This window comes from Phyllostomus discolor, chromosome 2 (genome assembly GCF_004126475.2).
Source record: "Phyllostomus discolor isolate MPI-MPIP mPhyDis1 chromosome 2, mPhyDis1.pri.v3, whole genome shotgun sequence".
NCBI classification, from domain to species: Eukaryota; Metazoa; Chordata; class Mammalia; order Chiroptera; family Phyllostomidae; genus Phyllostomus; species Phyllostomus discolor.
Genome location: NC_040904.2, coordinates 102,666,808 through 102,687,384, shown reverse-complemented (window position 1 = coordinate 102,687,384; position 20,577 = coordinate 102,666,808). Strand labels below are relative to the sequence as shown.

The window sequence follows — 20,577 nt, the reverse complement described above, 5'->3', positions numbered from 1 at the left end:
AAAATGGTCTCCAAGATCTTTTTACAAACTGGACACCAATTGTATGTATGTCTCAGAGGGTTTCACAGCAGAAGGATAAGTTTTCTGGGATAGTTGCTCTTTACCCCATCCCATGACATAACCTAGGGGATTATTTTTAGGAGATATATTTGACACCACACCTACAAATAAGTGAGACCTAGCTCACTTGCAATAATAATTTACTTCCTCATTTTCCCTACTTTGTTATTTACCTTGGTATATTATTCCACTTCACTTATGATGACTTCCCTATTTTTATTATCTTAGTGCTATTTTTATAGTAGTGCTGCTCTTTTCCTCTACTTTTGCAAAGTGGTTTTTGATATTCTTATTTTTAAATTCAAATTTATTCACCAGAAGTTGATACATACATCTGACTGCTTCATATGTCATATGTTGTCCCCAAATTTTATGTACTGAAATACATCAATTTTTATTGATATTAGAGAGAGAAGGAGAGAAAGAGAGAGAAAAACATTGATTTGTTGTTCCATACATTTATGCGTTATTGGTTGATTCTTGTATGTGCTTTGACGGAAATCGAACCCACGACCTTGGCATATTGGGTCAACACTTTAGCCAACCGATCTATCTGGCCAGGGCTGAAATAAATATTTTTAAAAATAAATTAAAATAACTTTCTTTTTTATTTCTTCTTTACATTCAGTTAGGATATTATATTTTTCTAAAAATTTTTGTGTAGGTAGATATTAAAATATATATGTAATTCATAAGGGGAGATTGAATCTAATAGACCCACTGTTTCCATCATGTAAAGAAAATACAATTGCCCTTAAGCACTATACATATTCTTTCTGCAAAGTCCTGTTGTTTCCTATTGTTAATCAGCAGCTTGGATATTTTGCCACATACGTGGATAGAACGAGTTTTCTGTCTAGGCACTGTCATCTGTCTTGCCTTAAAGCATGTTTTTCATTCATGTCTACCATTATGCATTTTAATCTACATATATCTTTTAGTTTTCTTCAACTTTACAGCAGGAGGTTCAGCTTGTCTTGTAATATTCATACATTTGATATTCTTAGCAATGTTTTATTTCAGAAAAAATTGTAGGATTTCTAGTACAGTAATTCTTTTATCAGTTATCAACAAATATGTGCAGCCTGATTTTTTTAATCTAAATCCTGCCCCGCCCCAGTCTCCCCCCAAAAAACCTAGTGAAATATAGTAGTTCCCTACTTATTCAAAGGGGATGATCCCCAGTAGATTCCCTGTAGATGCCTGAAACTGCAGATAGTACTGAACCTTATATATGAGGTCTGTCCAGAAAAAGTCCATCCATTATCAATATAATGAGAACAGTTTGTACAACATTGATGTAACCTGGCAGCCAAGGAGAGTGGACTGGAATGAGCATGTGTGAACAATGACAACTTCACTGTTGTAGTCAGGGGGAGCCGTGAACACCATTGAGTGAGCATGTGTATTGTGTGGCCATTTCAATCAAAGTGACTGAGTAGAGCAACAAACCTGCATCAAATTTTGTGTTAAGTTTGAACATTCCTCCTGGGAAACAATTCAGATGATTCAGAAGGCTGTGGCTATGGGCAACTGGTGACTGGCAGCTTCATCACAACATGCCCACTCACGCATCACGTCTTATGCAGAGTTTTGGTGAAACATCAAATCACCCAGGTGACTCAGCCCCGCTACATCCCAGATTTGGTGCCCTGTGACTTCTTGCTTTTCCCAAAACTAAAATCACCTTTGAAAGGGAAGAGATTTTTAGAACATCAATGAGATGGATGACAGGGCAGCTGATGGCGAGTGGGAGAACTGTGTGTGGTCCCAAGGTGCCTACTTTGAAGGGGACTGAGGCATCATTGTTCTATGTACAGTGTTTCTTGTATCTTGTATCTTCTTCAATAAATGTCCCTATTTTTCATATTGCATGGCTGGATACCTTTTGGACAGACCTCAAATATTGTTTTTTCATATACATATGTACCTTTCCTTGTAAAGGAAGCACTTTATGGCTTCTCTCTGGCATGTTTGAATTACTAACACCACTACTCTTAGGCTTTGGGGCCATTAGTAAGTAAAGTATTGTAAAATAAGGGTTACTAGAGTACAAGCACTTCGATATTACAGTAGTAAGTCAGATAACCCAGAAAGCTAATGGGCGGGTAGCACACAGTGTGGAGATGCCTGACAAAGAGATGATTCACGTCCTTAGCAGAACACGTGGGATAGTGAAAGATTTCATCACACTACTCTGAACAGTGCACAATTTAAAACTTATGAATTTCCGTATTTTGCTGTGTATAATGCATACATTTTGGCCCAGATTTTTGAGGGTAAAATAAGGATATACATTATACAAGGGCATAATGATTATATACTGTGGGTATAATAATGGGCATAATAATTCCATGTATAATGAGCAGAAAACCATGGGTGCACATTATACATGGGAGCACATTATACACGACAAAATGTGGTACTTCCGGAATTTCTAAAAAATATATTTACACTGTAGCTGACCATGGGTAATTGAAACCATGGATGAGGGGGAACTACTGTGTAATAGCTTTTGAGCAGTCTTATCAAGCATGTGTTACATTAGCCAAGTCTTGTCAAATTATGGCTTCTGTTATATAAAATTAATGTACAATGAAATTCTATGATAGAAAGTCAGTAGAGTAAAATAAAACCCAGGTTCTTGACCCTAGACATCACCTACTATTTTGGGCAAGTTGTGCAGCCTCTCTGAGCCTTGATTTTCTCATCTGCTTGTAGAGCTACTGTCCTGCCTATTTACCAAGATAATTGTTAGGACCAAACAACACGATATCTGCTAGAGAAGCGTAATTCTAAGATGCACTACAGTAGCTGGTAGGTGTCACCATTTAGAAAAGCTTTGGTCATTCCGTCAGTCTTGTAGATGGCTTCAAATTATGTCTTTACCACCTTCACCAGGGTTAAAGCAATGCCATATATACGATTATTGGAAGGGGATTTTAGAAGAACATAATTGGCCCATTGGATGGCCATTGAGATGAAGAGACAGCAGTCTCATCCAAGGCACTGGAATTTAAAAAAACAGGCAAGACAGATGCTAGAAGTAGGCAGGACTTGGAAACCAGTTGAACTTAGGGGTGAGGGGAAGGAAAGAATAGTTGAACCTGAGAGACTGAGAGGTTGGTTGCTGACCACTGAGGCATGCTGTATTTGAACTACTGCTGGTACAGCTAGATGGAGATTTCGCAGGCTGTTTGCAGTGTGGGCCTGGAGCCCAAAGAGATGGTTAGAGATTAGATCAGGGACATCCCTGTAAGGATGTCCTGAAAAGAGACAAGATAGGAGCAAAGTGGGGAGCTTTGTAGAGTAAATGTGTTGAAGGGCCTGTCAGGCAAAAGGGGCCAACATCTTATCTGACCCTGTGTTCTGTTGTCTGCTCTGTAGAATCTGAGATGTGGAAGGTGCATACTTATAATACTGCTATTATAAGCTTATATGTTATAAAAGAGGTCCTTGACATCTAATAGACTAATGGGTGAGATTACTCCTTAGGAAATCTTCTATAGGTAAACCAACTAAAAATGAACAGACAAAAACCAAACAAGAATTTACACTTTGTTAAATAGCCCATAGCCAAGTTTAGGAATGGAATGTTTATTTTTCATATTCTGTGCTCCTGACAGATACTGCTCTATTCTTCCTGAAAGGCTAGCTTATATCAAATAAAGCGTTGATATTGCTGATCTTTTCTAATTTTCTTTTTTCCCCTTTTTTTCCTCTAGATTTTACATTGTGCAGTAGGTAAGTATAGAATTATCCCTCTTACTGTGTACTGTGGATTCTGCTTCTTTTTAAAGTCATAAATAATAGGCTGCTTTGATTATTATTATTAAAAAACCAAACTAATTATTTTGTATAAAATTGCTTAAATTGGAATGGGTTTTGGTTTCTAAAATCACAATTATAATTTAGATGTTATCACTGAAGATTTTATTAAGTGCCACAGCTGTTTTTGCCTTGTCAATTTAAAGAAGCCTATCCTACCTTTTCATTACAGGGTAACAGAGAAACACTAGCTTATTTGTGAAAATGAGACTTGGGGTCCTGGTGCTGTAGAAAGCCCTTTCTGTTGTCACTTAAATGTTATATTCTCTTTTCTTACCTTTAAAATGGGAGTGCTGCATATATTACCTACCTCCCAGATGAATATTTAATATATCTGAGAGGGATCAGAAACCTGTAAATATAAATGGTTTTTCAGATGTAAGGGGTTTCTGCTAAAAGCAGATACAGTGTGTTTTCTTTTGGGGAGAAGGTAAAGGCCATCAAATGCTGCTCTGGCACTGAGGCATAGCTTCTAGTCTGGGGTAGCTAAACCCCTTTAATTAAATGGAAATCAATTTTGGAAATTGACAGACCCTGTATAATAAGCTCATAGTGGTTGCCATGCATCCAGACTTGATTGCCAAAAGGAAGATTTGAAGTTGATACTCAGTTCAGAAGCTGTGAAGGTCTGAAAACTCAAGAACTATGTATTCGAACCATTATGGCCCTGGTTCACAAATTAAGTGGATTCTTAATATATTCAGGGCGCCACACTTGCCACTGGGGAATTCAGAGAAGAGGAAACTTACAGTTCAGGTGGGCAAATAGCAAAGTGTTTGCCATGGGTCTTGTAGGGGTCACTATGGTACCTGACCCTATTCATTTTAAGGAAGACAAAGCATTTTCGTTATGAAGAGTTGCACCTTGTTTATTTTGACTAGAAAGAAAATCTGCAGACAGGGATTTCTCATATGGTTTGCAGAATTTTGTATGCATTTTCTGTGTTTATTTTGGGGCTGGGTGGGTAGAATTCATAGCTTTCATTAGATTCTCAGAGGCGTGTGTGAGAATCACTGCTTGTAACGCAGAGGTTAAGAATCACTGCTTTAGACCTTTGAGCAATTGATTCGAAAGGGACTTGGGCACTCATCTATCACATGTTCTGCTTTCTTAGAGAAGGTGGAGGGACCCAGCCCAGCTCACACCACCAGCAAATGGTGGAACCTCGCTTGGACCCAGACCATTCTGAGCCAGCACCTGCTTGATGTGATTTTATGGTGAATGGATTTTTGCTGATGTGTAATCTCACACACATTTCCTTTTTAACCCTTTATCTACAATTTTGAGGTGAAAAAAAAACATTCCTTAAATCATTAAATGAATTTTAAGTATAAGCTTGCAGACTAGGAGATATATTTGTCCAGAGAGAGTTCTAGAATCACTGCCACCCTTCTCCACATACTGAGCCCTGTGCTGCCCCCATTCTCCCCAACTCTCTGAACTTTCAACTACCTAGAAAGCTCTTAGATGTCTATGTTTTCTGAGCCCATGTGTACTATTGTTTTAGTTAATATTTCATTGTATGATAATACATTCTCTTTGTCTTAGAGAGTATTCTCATATCTCTAAAACTTTCTACCCCTTGAAATAAAGTTTCTGACAATATTCATTCATTCATATCAAAAACATTATGGAATGCCTGGCAGGTGGGTGCCAGGCACCGTATTGTGCAGTGGAAGTAGAGGGGTGAGCAGGCCCAGGCCTGGGCTCAGGAAACACAGTCCCCACTCTGAGGGGCTCTTGCAGAAGGCATTCCACAGACTGGCATCTGTGTCACACTCCACTCTGATGTGTTGACGGGTGCCCCTGGCACAGTTGATGCTTTAAAATTTCTTCTTATTTCCTCAGAGACCTTGTCTGTCAGTGATGCTGTCTCCCGCATCATCACCCTTTGTCATCTTCCTTTTCCATCTCCGCTCACATAATGCCCAGAGTCCTCCACCCTAAAAATTATTTTTAACCTAACCTTTGACCATACATTCCTCCCTTTCAGTTATATAATTCCTCTTCATAAACTCTTACAAAGCTTAAACTTTGTAAACATTTATGGTAGGCTCTGTCAACATCCTCGGTCCCATTTATACCTTAACCCAGTAGTTAGGCTTCTGTCCTCATTGTCCCACTAAGACTGCCCCCCGGTCTAAACTCAGCAGCAGTTTCTGCTGGACACATGGAACTGACTGGACTTCTGAACTACAGTAGGCACCGCCAATGACTCCCTCTGAGACCCTGCTCCTTTAGCTTTCACCAGAAAGAGCCCTCCCAGCTTTTCTTGTCCTCTCTGGTTCTTTTCTTTCTTTGGGGCTTGTCGTTCTGTCCTTACCCCTGAATTGTGGGTGTTCCAGGGTGTGATCTAGCTCATTGTTGTTCTGACTGAACACACCCTTTGTAGGTGATTACTTCCCTTCTCATAGTATGAGATGCCTGTGATAACTGCTTCTCTCACTCCAAGCCACACCTGCCCCCCAGACTCCACACTCAAGTGTTGACCTTCTGGACCCATTCCAGAATGTACACCTTCTCAACATGACTCAGCCTCCCAAACTCGTTCTGCCTCCCACATTGTCAGGGGCATCACCAGTCACCAGCCATTCAGTCACCCTTCCTAGACCTAGAGCTCATCAGTGGTGCCTCATTCTCATTTACCCACACTTTTATAATCTGCTGGTTATCAATGTTTGTCAATTCTCCTGAAATCTCACATTGTCCTGTTTTCTTACCCCTATTCAAGGTCTCAATATGTCTCATCTGAACTCCCACATGGATCTCTGAACTTCTAGGCTTATAATATTAGTGATAATAAGCTACCTTTTGTTGAACATTTACTGTGGTCCAGTGCTTTACACTCATCATCTCATTTACTTCCCATCTTATGATTAACAGGAGTGTAAGGTTTGGGAGGATTGAGGCTTGGAAGATTTTGTATCTTGCTAAAGTTCACCCAGCTAATCAGCTGTATAGCCAGGAGTTAAAACCCATGACTCTGTGTCTCCAAGTCCATGCTTCACACAACCCTTGAGGGACTTAGTTAGAGAATAATTCTGAGCATGCCACTTCCCTTCATCAAACTCTTCACTGATTTGAACTTCATGATTTGGGCCCTGCCTGCCTTCCCAGCATTACCTGTGACCATTTCCTGCTTCCTACTCCATGCTTCAGCAAGGTTAGGACCTTCCGTGGGCCCCCCATGAGCCATGCTGCTGCACTACTGCCTGCCTCCGGTCGGTGCCCGGGTTTTGCACTCTGCCTGGACGGAGCACCCTGCCCCCTGCAGCTGACAGCTGTTCGCTCCTCTTCTCCAGTAAACTCCCCTACCACCCGCTGGCTGGATTAGACACCATTCTCTACTTCTTCTGTACCACCCAGCAGCTCACTCCTTATTATATTTTCCACAGTGTATTATGGTTTAACACTGTGCTTGTATTTACCAACACCACTGAGTTTTTTGAGAATGAGAGCTGTTTCCTTTGGGTTTCCATATCCTAGTACCCAAGAGTACATGACACCTCCTGGGGACTCAGTGAACATTTGATCATGATCTTACCAAATACATGTGAAATTTTCCAAAACTTACTTCAAAATGTTTTCAATTCCTTAAAAAAATTAATGGGAGTAATAATAAATAGACTTTCTAGCATTAGCCACAGGCAATGGTTTTCACCCTTTTTCATCTCATGGCACCCATAAACGAATTACTAAAATTCTGTGGCAAACCAAAAAATGTATTTTCGTCCATCTGACAAGAAAAATGGGTGTAATTTTGATTCATTCACGCTGGACAGCAGTTGTTGTGTTGGCTGTTGTGATTTTTTATCTGACAGTCTGAGGGTAAAGAGGTCAGTGCCCCTGACTAAACAGTCGGGTGTCGCACGTTTTGCAAAGTCTTTGTGGCACACCTGTTAAAATCTCTGGCCTAAGGCAATGCTTTATATTTTACTCAAACAACTTTAAGTTTATTTTTGGGGTGATGGTTTGTTTTCCTGTGGCTTTCTGAAAGTTCTCACTGTAACAACTTGGTCTTTTGGAAACTTGTCATAGAGCCTTGAGATACCTTCAGTTCACATGCTGTTTATGAAAAGTCTGAACTGAAGCCGCACCTGGATTGTTTACTAGCTGTGTGACAGCTAGGCAGTCACTCAGCTTTAGTGTGCCTTCACTCCTTCAGTAATAAAAGGGGGATGACGACCCCTGCCGTGGGGGCACGTTGTGAAAATGAAATGGGACGGCGAAAGCAGCACAACGCCGGGAACAAGGCCATGCTGAAGGTTGCCCAGTAGAATCGTAGCTATTGCTAACTAAAGCAATGTAATGTTGTAGGATGTTAAAAGTTTTATTCTGTCCATAATGTGATATTTAATATTTAGATTATATTTACTATAACTCTTACATATTCTTATTTTTCTTAAATTACAGTTTTGCTTATTTTTAGGGTGGGTTGCAGTTACTTCTTGTTCTAGTAACAATGCAACTTGGCAAAAATGATCTCCAGAAACAATAAACTAAAATTCCATTTGAGAGGCTCTTTTCTGTGAGGAAGTTGAGACTTCTGCCCTTGCAAATAGGTTCCCATGTCCCGACTCCGTCAAAGTCTGTTCTCCCTTGATGAGAACAGACTTTGAACAGGTGCAAGAACAAGACTTCTCAAATGCCGTCGCTGCAGTCCTTAACCTAAAATTTGTAGGGCTTTATATTTATGCAACAGTTTCCTTTTTGGAAATGGGATTTTCTTTTTTTTAGAAACCCACTTTGAGGCATGTCTTTCACAAGAGTATAAAGAAGAATTGTGCTTTATTCATGTGGCACAGTTTATATTGAAGGAAGTGTAATCTATTTTTTCATGTTGTGTTCAAGCTTATTAGATTGTGCAAGAGCCAGTGGTATAGGGGGTAGTTCTCAGGTAACTTCAGAGTGTGGTTCCCCCTTTGCTGGGATGAAAATCAGAGGCAGGAGGACTGGGGCTGAAGATTCTCTTGGTAAGATTGACATTGTGCATTTGGTGAACCTTCGTGTTGGAAATTATACTGTCAATGTAAATAACTTTATAAGTTTTCTTTTGATTGAAAACTGCAGAACAGATGCTTGGTCATAGTTCAGAGGGTATTATGTCTAAAGCTGAGTATTAGCACTTTGATTTCATCCACAGACGAGGACAGAGGCCTTTCATTTAGACATCTTGGATTTGTGGCTTCTAATATTTGCTGTATGTGCCAGCTTGCACTTCTCTCCCAAACTGAAGACACCTTTTATTTCATTATGTGTTACAGGCACATTTTAAGAAATTCAGTCGCCTTAATATTAGCAGACAGCATGTGGCTTCAGGCTGATTTTTCACACAGGTGGTAACAAGTGGTGCCAGGAAGAAGGGGGAGGGGGCTGCTGGGGAGACAGCACCAGAAGACCCCATCTCCTCCCATCAGTTTGATTGAACTAAATCCTCTCTAAACTGCAGCATCTCCTTCCCCCACCCCACTCTGGGAGGGTCAGGCTATTGTCAGTCATTTACAGGGCATCACTGTAATGGAAGTTCTATCACTTATTAAAACCAGACACAGAGCCCTCCGTGTTTTAGTGAAGAGACCTCTGGAAGGGAGGCTTCCTGGAGGGAAGGGTAGTGCCTCTGGGTTCGCTCACCTGGAATTCTGCTGTCATGCCTCGCCCAGCCTTCATGGGTCTGCCTGAGCACAGAAATATAACTGCTTTCTTTGGTTCCACTTAGCTCAGTTAACATTTTTAAAATGAACTTGAACAAATAGTGAGGGAGAACAAAAAAGAAATAAGTCTCAAAAATACAAACAGTATAAAAGTACTCATGTTCCCCAAGTATGAGTTTCTGATCCTGAGATCTAACTCTGTTTTTGTTACTGGGAGCTGACACCATGTCACGTGGACCTTGCTGGCTGTCTTCCTCCCTGTTCTTAGCATGCGTGACTCTGGGGACCCCTTCCTTAAGCCCGATTTTCTGGCTTCCTTACTAACGTGAATTAAAAACATTTCTGATTCAGATTGAGACATTGCTTCCTGCCCAAGGATTGTAAAAGCAGGGAGAAGGAGCCTTTGGAGATGGGAAATGGGCCTAAGCTTTCCCTGCCCATCTCCTGGAGAGCAACCTGGGTACAGTGGTAAGGTTAGAGACTTGGGTAGGAGGTTTCCAAAGTCAGCCTTTACCTCCTTGCAATTCTGCCCTTGTCGGTTGTTCAGGGTATTGGTTTTGCAGCATCCTGACACCAGAGTTCTGTATCAAGACCATGTGACCATTTTCAAACTGTGATCTCCCAGATTAGGCAAACCCTTCACACCAGCCTGGCTTAGTCTTTCTCTGCCTTGGCTCTTTGTTCATTGTGTTGCTTCTCAATCAAATTTTCCTTTCCCCACATCTAGATAGGGAGAAGAGGAAGAAGATAGTTCTAGCACCTGCATCTTGTGCTCCCGATGCACAAAGCTGCAGTCCCTGTTCTCAGAATAAACCTTGCCTTTTTACACCTCCATAATTTTGTACATATAGTTTTCTTTGCCTGGAATGCCCAGCTCTGTTAGTTGTTTCCTGCTGTGCATGAATGTACAGAAATGCAGGGAAGAGAGAAATAGGACATGCTCATTACGAGCCCTAAGTGCCAAAGCAGGGAAAGTGGGAGATGCACTCAGAGCTCATGTGCATCGGCACCTAGCAAACACTCAGTTTAGCTGTAGCAGCTCTCCCATTGATGGTTACTGGACAAAAAACATAATCCCTGAAGGTTTCTGTGCCCTCTTGGAGTTCAGAAGGGAAAGCCATAAATAGAGCCTATACCAGGGAAATTTACCCTCGGCTGTCCTTGCAGGTTTGAATGGAAACCTGTTATTGAGATACTTAAAATATCTATAAGGTAATAGCATCTTACTGTCCAGCCCATCAAGAATCAAGCAAAGGCAAACCAACCCTATGGGAAACACTAGTTGTTCAAGTCAGACATCCTCCCTCTGGGCCTTGGTTTTCACATGTGAAAAACAGGAGGTTGGACTAGGTCAATTTGTTACCTAGTCTCTAACGTTACGTTTACATATTACATAGTCTCTAACATTCCTTTGAGCTGGATGTTCTGAAGTGCCATCAAACTGTTACCTATGATGTCACTTCAGAGATGAATGTCAATTGAGTAGTAAAACAAAAGGAGAATATGCTCAGTGATGAAATGTGTGAATATTAGGAAATTTGCTTCAAGTACAGTAGTTTTAGTACATTTTTTCCTCCCAAGGCCAAAGCAGAAAGCAGATGGGAGAGGGCACACACACCCCCACACACATCTTCTACAGCATACGTTCACCCACTCCATCACTAGATGGCACCCTTGTATTAGTGAGACAGTTTCCTCCTGCAAATGACAGGACTGCTGGAGGACTTCTAATAAAAACAGATAGTCGTGAGTCAATAGCTGAAACTGAGGAGTAAGTTAACCAGAGAGAAGAGAAATGGATGTCTTCTATTACTCCCTGATTACTTGGTGATTGATATTTGAGGTAATGAAAACCTGGAACTTTCCACATTGCCCCAAAGGAAACTATCTTATAGTAAATACTTCTTAATTACAGGGCACAAGGTATCTTTAAAATTAAAATGAACTATTCAAATTAAAAAGCCGGAGGCAAAGAAAATATTTCAGAAGTTCTCTAGTAAGATATTTTACGACAGTGTAAAGTTAATAAACCTAAAACCTTAGTCCAGTGAAGCTGGAAACACCATCTAGTGACTGAGTTTAGTAAATTCCATTGAACGAAAAGGTGAAAGTTTGAGTCATCTTTAACAAAAGAATTATTTGATTTATGATCCTGTGTCAGTTGAATGGTTAAATAATGTATTAATAAAAGGAGGAAGAATGCTTAGGAATAGTTGATAATATTGCTATGTCTTTTATAGTTCTTTTTTTTTTAAAGATTTGATTTATTTATTTTAGAAAGAGGGGAGAAGAGAAGAAAGAGTAGGAGAGAAACATCAATGTGTGGTTGCCTCTCATGTGCCCCTATAGAACTATATTTAGTTCTTTGATTTTTTTCATCGTTTTGCAGCTTTCCACATACAAATCCTGTGCCTATTTTCTTAGGTTTATACATAAGTATTTCCTTTGTTGATGTTATACATTTTTTTAATTTTCAAATTCCAGCTCTTTATTGTTATTATGTAGAAAGGCAAGTGACTTTTACATATTGACTTGCCATCCGACACCCTTGCTCTACTTGATTGTTAGGTCCAATGGTATTTTTGCATATTCTTTGGGATTTTCTATATAAACAGTAGTATCTGTGAATAAAGACAGTTTTACTCCTTCCTTTCCAATATGTATACCTTTTATTTCTTTTTTCTTGTCCTACTGCACCAGTTGGGCTTTTCATTTTGACATTAATTTTGTTCTTTACTAAGTGAGATAAAGCTATTCCCAGGTCAGTTTTCCTCCACAACCCATTTTGAAGAAGTGCACACTTCATACTCCATTTTTACTATCAAGGTTGAAATTCAATAATTATAAGATTGTTCTGAATTTTTTTTTAAATCTTCTTTAGCCTTACTTATTCTTTGTCTGCATGATCTGTTTTACATTGAGCATGGTAATGTTAAAGTCTCTAATTATTAATGCTTTTCTAATTTCCTCCCTTCTATAGCTTCTGATTGAGCAAAGGTAGTTGCTGTTGTGTTAGTTGGTAAATAGATATTTGTAACTATTATGACTTCATTGTGAATTGTGGCATTTAGCACTAAAATGTCTTATTTGTGATCTTTTGGAATCACTTTTGTATCTGCATTGAATTGGGTCTTGTTTGGTGAGGCAATTTGAAAATCTCTTGAATAGGTGAGTTAAGCCCATTTACAGTTATTAATATGACAGATGTGTTTGGTCTTTGTCACATGTATAATTGCTACACTTGCTATATTTGCTGTGTTTACCTACATGATGCGTTTGCTTTTATTTTTTATATTTATTTTGGTGTTTAGAAGATTTTGTCATTCTAGTGGCTAGCTTCGTATTTGTACCTGTTAAAGGCCCTTTGTCCTCTTTTTTATTTAACCTTTTACTTTGTAGTTTGTCAGTTTTTAAAGATATTTTTTGACTCCTGCCTACTGTCTACACAGCAATTGGCGAGCTTATTGTACTTTTGTTTTTCCCACTTACTTCTTCTCCCATCTTTTTACTTGCTTTATTTTTATTCATATTTTGTCAGAGCATGTAACATCCCTCTGCCCTGCTCTCTCCTTTGTTTTTGTCTTAAGTTCATATTGTGTGTATTCAATTTTTATTGTCAGTTCTTTTGTTGAAGTTTCCTATCACCTTTTATTTGGATGCAACTTACCCTCTAGTAGTGTCAAGGACTAGGGAGGGTCTGAGTTTTTGCCCTACTTGTAATCTCAGTAAGTTAGTGTGTTACCGTTTCATGGATGTTAACAGCGTGCAGTGGTTTTACAGGAGAGGAACATGGAGTTTGGGGAACCTACTGCCTATATGGTAAGTGGAAACAAACTTGCTGTGTGCTTTGTGGGTACACACTTACCTTGTCTCTTCAGGTTACACCACACAAACACAAAGGTAAAACAGCAGCCAGCACCCTGCATTTTTGGCATACCTAGCAGGAGTATACAAGGATTGCCCAAGCCTGTGGCAGATTGCCTTTCCCAAAAAGTAGGTTGTAAAAAAGGGCTTGTGAGTGCAGTATACCCCTGTGTCATAGATGCTTAAAGCTTTTTCTATAGCCTTAATATTGGAAGTACTGATTTGCTAGATATAAACACTTTCTTCTCTTGAAATTCTTGAAAATGCTACTTCATTATTGTTTCACTTAGGTGTTTTTTTGGGGGGGAGGGAATCTGATAGCAACTTCATTATTGTGCCCTTTTAAGATATTTGTTTTTTTTTTACCTGAAAACCTAAAGTTTTTTCCCCACTTTTATTGAGATCTAATTGACACATAAAAATTGTATATATTTAGAGTATACAATTATCATTAAGTGACTACCATAATTAATCTAATTAACATACCAACCACCTCACATAGTTATCTTTTTTTTATAGTGAAAACATTTAAGACCTATTACTTAAAAAATTTCAAGGACACAGTCTAGTGTCTTTAATGATAGTCACCACGCTGTACATGAGTCTCCTGACTGACTGAAGCTCTGTGCCCTTTGACCAACATCTCCCCTCTTCCCCAGTGCCCCCAGCTTTTCTTAACTGCCATTCTGTTCTCTGCTTCTGTGAGCTAGACAATTTTGGATTCCACCTGTGAGTAAGATCATGGCGTATTTCTCTTTCTTGCCTGACTTAACTTCACTTAGCATAATGACCTCCAGGTTCACCCTGTCATTGCAGATGACAGGGTTTCCTTCCTTTTAAAGGCTGAGTAGTATTCTATTGTGTACATATTATACCACATTTTCTTAATCCATTCATCCATTGATAGACACTTAGGTTGATTCCCTCCTATCTTAGCTATGAATGATGCTATAGTGAACATGTGAATGCAGATATCTCTTTGATAGATTGATTTTGTTTCCTTTGGACATATACCCAGAAGTTGGATTGCTGAATCATATGGTAGTTCTGTTTTAGATTTCTGAGGAACGTCTGTACTGTATTCATAATGGCTGTTCCCGTTTACATTCCTACCAGCAGCATATGTACAAGGCTTCTCTTTTTCCTATATACTCACCCACACTAACCTTTTGACTTTTTAAAATATATTTTATTGATTATGCTATTACAGTTGTCCCATTTATTCCCTTTTATTCCCCTCTGCTCTGCACTCCGCAGCCCATATAACACCGCCCCCCCCCCCCACCCGTCTTAGTTCATGTCCATGGGTCGTACATATAAGTTCTTTGGCTTCTACATTTCCCATACTATTCTTAACGCCCCCTGTCTATTTTGTATCTATCATTTATGCTTCTTATTCCCTGAATCTTTTCCCCCATTCTCCTCCCTCCTCCTCCCCTCTGATAACCCTCCATGTGATCTCCATTTCTGTGATTCTGTTTCTGTTCTGCTTTTGTTTGCTTACTTTGTTTTTGTTTTTGTTTTAGGTCCAGTTGTTGATAGCTGTGAGTTTGTTGTCATTTTACTGTTCATATTTTGTATCATCTTCTTTTTCTTAGATAAATCCCTTTAACATTTCATATAATAAGGGCTTGGTGATGATGAACTGCATTACCTTGGGAAGCACGTTATCTGCCCTTCCATTCTAAATGAAAGCTTTGCTGGAGAGAGCAATCTGGGGTGTAGGTCCTTGTCTTTCATGACTTTGAATACTTGTTTCTAGCCCCTTCTTGCCTTTAAGGATTCTTTTGAGAAATCAGCTGATAGTTTTATAGAAACTCCTTTGTAAGTAACTGTCTCCTTTTCTCTTGCTGCTTTTAAGATTCTCTCTTTATTGCCCTGGCTGGTGTAACTCAGTGAGTTGAGCACAGACCTGCGACCTGCGAACCAAAGGGTTGCCAGTTGGATTTCCAGTCAGGGAACATGCCTGGGTTTGCAGGCCAGGTCCCCAGTAGGGGTTGCGCGAGAGGCAACCACACATTGATGTTTCTCTCTTTCTCCTTCCCTTCCCCTCTCTCTCTAAAAATAAATAAATAAAACCATTAAAAACTATTATCTCCTTATCTTTGGTCTTGGGTAATGTAATTATGATGTGCCTTGGTGTGTTCCTCCTTGGGTCCAACTTCTTTGGGACTCTCTGAGCTTCCTGGACTTCCTGGAAGTCTATTTCCTTTGCCAGATTAGGGAAGTTCTCCTTTATTATGTTTTCAAATAACTTTCCCATTTCTTGTTTTCCCCTTCTACTTCTGGCACCCCTATGATTCAGATGTTGGAATGTTTAAAGTTGTCCTGGAGGTTCCTAAGCCTCTCCTCATTTTTTTGAATTTTTGTTTCTTCATTGTGTTCTCGTTGAACGTTTATTTCTTCCTTCTGCTCCAAACCACTAATTTGAGTGCCATTTCTTTCCCATCACTGTTGGTTCCCTGTACATTTTCCTTTATTTCACTTTGCATAGTCTTCATGCTTTCCTCTATTTTGCAACCATACTCAACCTTTTCTGTGAGCATCCTGATTATCAGTGTTTTGAACTCTGCATCTGATAGGTTGGCTCTCTCCTTATCTCTTAGTCCTATTTTTTGGAGCTTTGATCTGTTCTTTCATTTGGGCCATATTTTTTTGTCTTGGCATATCTGTTACATTGTGAGGGGCAGAGCCTTAGGTATTCACCATGGTGGGGCACCCCATGTTGCTGCATCATGATGCTGTATGTGGGGGAAGGGTCTGAGAGGAAACAGTGCTGCTTGCTCAGCTCTCAGATGGCTTTCAGTCACTTCCCCCATACCCACAGGCAAATCAGGCCCTTCTGATGCTGATTCCTGGGTGGGTGGTTTTGTGTACATTCTAACGCCCTGTAGGTCTCTCCAGTGAACTCCTGTGAGGCTGGAAATTTCTCCTGCCACTGCAGCACCCACAGGTTTTTTCAGTGAGAGGTTTTAAAGCTTTATTTCCCCATGCTGGGGCCCTGGGTTGCACAGTTTGTCTCGCTCCCTAGTTGTTCTTTCCTGTTTATCCACATGCAAATGTGGGACCACCCACTCTGCCAGCCAGTCCTCCAGCTGCTGCCCTGCCTCAAGTTCTCTCTTGAGAGAGAGATCACCTAGGCATCCTCCAGTAAGAGCCAGAGAGCCATTCTCTACCCTCCTTTTATTTTAATCTTCTGGCCCATAAATACATGTGCTCTGGAGGCATTCAGCTTCTCAGCCAACCTGTTCTAGACTATTTACCATTGCCTCAGGCAACCTCCTCCTACAGCACCCCTCTCTACTCCTCCTCAGGGATCTGATCAGGTCTCTGTATTAGGTAGATATTCAGTTTTCTCAACACTTATTAAACAGTTATTAAAGAGATTGTCCTTTCCCTATTGTGTGGTCTTGGCACCTTTTTTAAAGATCGATTGACTAAGTGTATGGATTGATTTCTGGTCTCTGTTATGTTCCCTTGGTCTGTATATCTGTTTTTAAGTTTATACCATAATGTTTTGATTATTACAGCTTTGAAGTATATTTTGAAGTTACGTAGTGTGATGCCTCCATTTTTTTTTCTCAACATTGCTTTGACTATTTGGTGTCTTTGTGGTTCCATGTGAATTTTAGGAACTTTTTCTTTTCTAGGTCTTTGAAAAATGCTATGGAATTTTGATAGGGATTGCATTGAATCTGTAGATCACTGTGGATAGATGGGCATTTTAATATTAATTTCTTTTAATCCATAAATACAGTATATCTTTCTATTTATTTGTGTCTTCAGTTTCTTTTTCAATGTTTTATACTTTTCAGTACAGAGCTTTTACACCTTTGGTTAATTTTATTCCTAAGTTTTTTTTGACACTATTATAAATGAGATTGTGTTCTTAATTTCTTTTTCAGAGTTCATTGTTAGTGTATAGAAATGCAGCTGACACTTGTATGTTGATTTTTGTATCCCACAACTTTGCTGAATTCATTTATTAGTTTTAATAATTTTTTGGTGGATTCTTTAGAGTTTACTATATACAGGATCATGTCATTTGCAAACAGAAACAATTTCACTTCTTTTCAAATTTGGATGCCTTTTGTTTCTTTTTCTTTCCTAATTGCTCTGGCTAGGACTTCTAGTAGTCTACTGAATGGAAGTGGTAAGAGTGGGCATCTTTGTATTGTTCCTGATATTGTATGAAAACATTCATTCAGCTATGCACAATTGAGTATTTTGTTAACTGTAGCCTTGTCATTTTTGCCATTATTATGTTGAGATATATTCCTCATCATTTGTTGAGTTTTTTTTATTATAAAAAGGTTTTGAATTTTGTCATTTGCTTTTTCTGCATCTATTAAGATAATCATATGATTTTTATCCTTCATTTTGTTAATGTGGTATATTTATTGATTTGCATATGTTAAACCATTGTTGTGTCCTGAAGTTAAATCTCATTTGATCACAGTATTTTTTTTAATGTGGTGTTGAATTTGATTTGCTAGTATTTTGATGAGGATTTTGCATCTCTATTCCTCAGGAATGTTAGCCTATAATTTTTTTTCTTATAGTTTTTTTGTTTGGCTTTGATATCAAGATAATGCTGACCTCATAAAATGGGTTTGGAAGTATTCCCCTCCAGTTGTTTGGAAGAGTTTAATAAGGACTGCTATTAATTCTTCTTTAAATGTTTCGTAGAATTCACCAGTGAAGCCATCTGGCCCTAGTCTTTTCTTTGTTAGGAGGTTTACGATTATTGATTCTATCTCTTTGACTCATTATTGGTCTGTTGAGATTTTGTTTCTTCACAATTCAGTCTTGACAGGTTGTATTTCTAGGAATTTATCCATTACTTCTAGGTTGTCCAATTTGTCGGCATATAAATATGTACAGTAGTCTCTTATGATCCTTTATATTTTTGTGGTGTCAGGTGTAATGTCTCTTTTTTTTTTCATTTATAATCTTATTTATTAGCGTCCTCTCACTTATTTTGGTCCAACTAAAGGTTTGCCAGTTTTGTCTTTTTAAAAAATCAGCTCTTTGTTTTACTGATCTTTTCTTTCTTTCTTTTTTTTTTTTTGTTTAGTCTCTGTTTTATTTACAAGTATTTCTGATCTGTTCTTTATTATTTCCTTCCTTCTGCTGACTTGGGGTTTAGTCTGATTTTCTTCTTATTCTAGGGGGTGTAAAGTTAGTTATTTGAGATTCTCTTTCATTATATAAGTGTTACTGGTATAAACTTCCCTCTTAGACCTGCTTATGTTGCACCCCATAAGTTTCAACGTGCTGCATTTGTTTTCATTTTCACTCATCTCAGACGTTTTTTATTTCTACTTTGACCTCCAATTTTCCAAGTTTACTCCAGTTACTGGTTTCTAGTTTCATGCCATTGTGGTCAGAAAGGATACTTGAAGTAATTTTACTCTCCTTAAATTTTGAAGATATGTTTCGTGACCTAATGCGATCTCTCCTGGAGAATGTTCCGTGTGCACTTGAAAAGAATCTGGACTCTCCTGGTGTTGGATGGAACATTCTATATGTGTATGTTAGATTCCTTCAGTCTGTGATGTGTGCTGTTTCCTTATTGATTGTCTGTCAGGATGATCTACCTGTTGTTGACAGTGCGATATTGAAGTCCCCCACAGTTATTATATTGTTGTCTATTTCTCCCTTCAGCTCTTTCATTATTTGTTTTATTATGTATTAGGTGCTGTGATGTTGGGTGGGTATATATTTACAATTGTTATATCCTCTTGATGAATTGATCCCTTTATCATTATATAATGATTTTCTCTGATACTCTTTGTCTTAAAACCTATTTTTTCTAATATAATTTAGCTGACTCTGTTCCCTTTTGGTTACCATTTGCATGGAATATCTTTCTTCAGTCTTTCACTTTTAGTGATATTTGGTAGGCAGCATGTAGTTGGATCTTTTTTCTTAAATTCAGCTATTCTCTGTTTTTTAATTGTGAAATTTAATCCATTTACATTTTAAGTAATTTTAATACTATTACTGCTGCCATTTTGTGAACTGCTGTCTGACTGTTCTATAGTTCCTTTCTTCCTCTCGTACTATCTTTCTTTGTGAGATAATATTTTTTTATATTGGTCTCTTTTGGTTCCTTTTGGGTTTTTTGTTTTTATTTATTTATTTATTTTGTCTACTGAAGGTTTTTTTTGTGCAGTAAGGCATCTTAAAGCATCTTATAACCGTCTCTTAGGCTGATAATCACCTAAATTTGCATACAAAAACTCTACACTTTGACTCCTCTCAACACATTTTACTCTGTTGATGTCAAAATTTACATATTTATGTATTTTATATGATTTAAAAATTATTGTAGCTATAAGTATTTTTAATAATTTTGTCATTTAACTTATATAATAGAATTTAAAGTCATTTATGTACCACCATTACAATACCACAGTATTCTGAATTTGACTATATTCTTCTATAGTGAGTATTATACTTTTATGTTTTCATGTTAGGATCCCTTCATTTCAACTTGAAATATTCCCTTTAGCATTTCTTTTAAGGCATGTGTAGTTACAATGAATCTCACAGCTTTTATTAATCAAGGAAAATCTTTATTTCAACTTCATTTCTGAAGGACAGCTTTGCCTGGTATAATATTCTTGTTTGGCAGCTTTTCTTTCAACATTTTGAATATATCATCCCACTGTCTCCTGGCCTGCAGGGGTTCTGCTGAGAAATTCACTGCTAGTTTGTTTCTTTTTAAATCCTCTCCTGAAGATATGTTTACTGGTTTTTAGAGAGAGAGGAAGAGACAGAGAGAGAAACATTGATGTGACAGAGAAACCTCAGTCAAGTGCCTCCTGTACATGCCCCGACAGGGGATTGAACCCACAGCCTAGGGACTGAATGTGCAACCTTTTGGTGCTTGGGATGATGCTCCAACCAACTGAGCCACCTGGCCAGGGCTGTCTTTATTTTTTAAAATAAGCTTTCTGCCCCTTTTCCTGCTCCTTTGGGACTCATATAAGGTGTGTCCCATAGGCTTTTTTCATTTATTTTAATTCATAGGCTTCATGGTATCCCATAGGCTTCATTTATTTAAATTCTTTTTCCATTTTGTGTCTCTGACTATGAAATTTCTGATTACCTGTCTTCAAGCTTAGTGATTCTTTCTTCTGCTTGTTGAGTCTGCTGTTGTAATTCT

The 20,577-nt window shown here is 38.6% G+C and overlaps 1 protein-coding gene across 1 annotated transcript in view; it reads left to right on the top strand.

The window, feature by feature from the left end:
• Positions 1 to 20,577, top strand: part of HACD2 (3-hydroxyacyl-CoA dehydratase 2) — a 103,601-nt gene that overhangs the window by 16,477 nt on the left and 66,547 nt on the right. Inside the window, exon 3 of the mRNA XM_028505000.2 lies at positions 3,786 to 3,804. Coding sequence (XP_028360801.1) covers positions 3,786 to 3,804 — 19 coding nt within the window. The remainder of the gene's footprint in view (positions 1 to 3,785; positions 3,805 to 20,577) is intronic.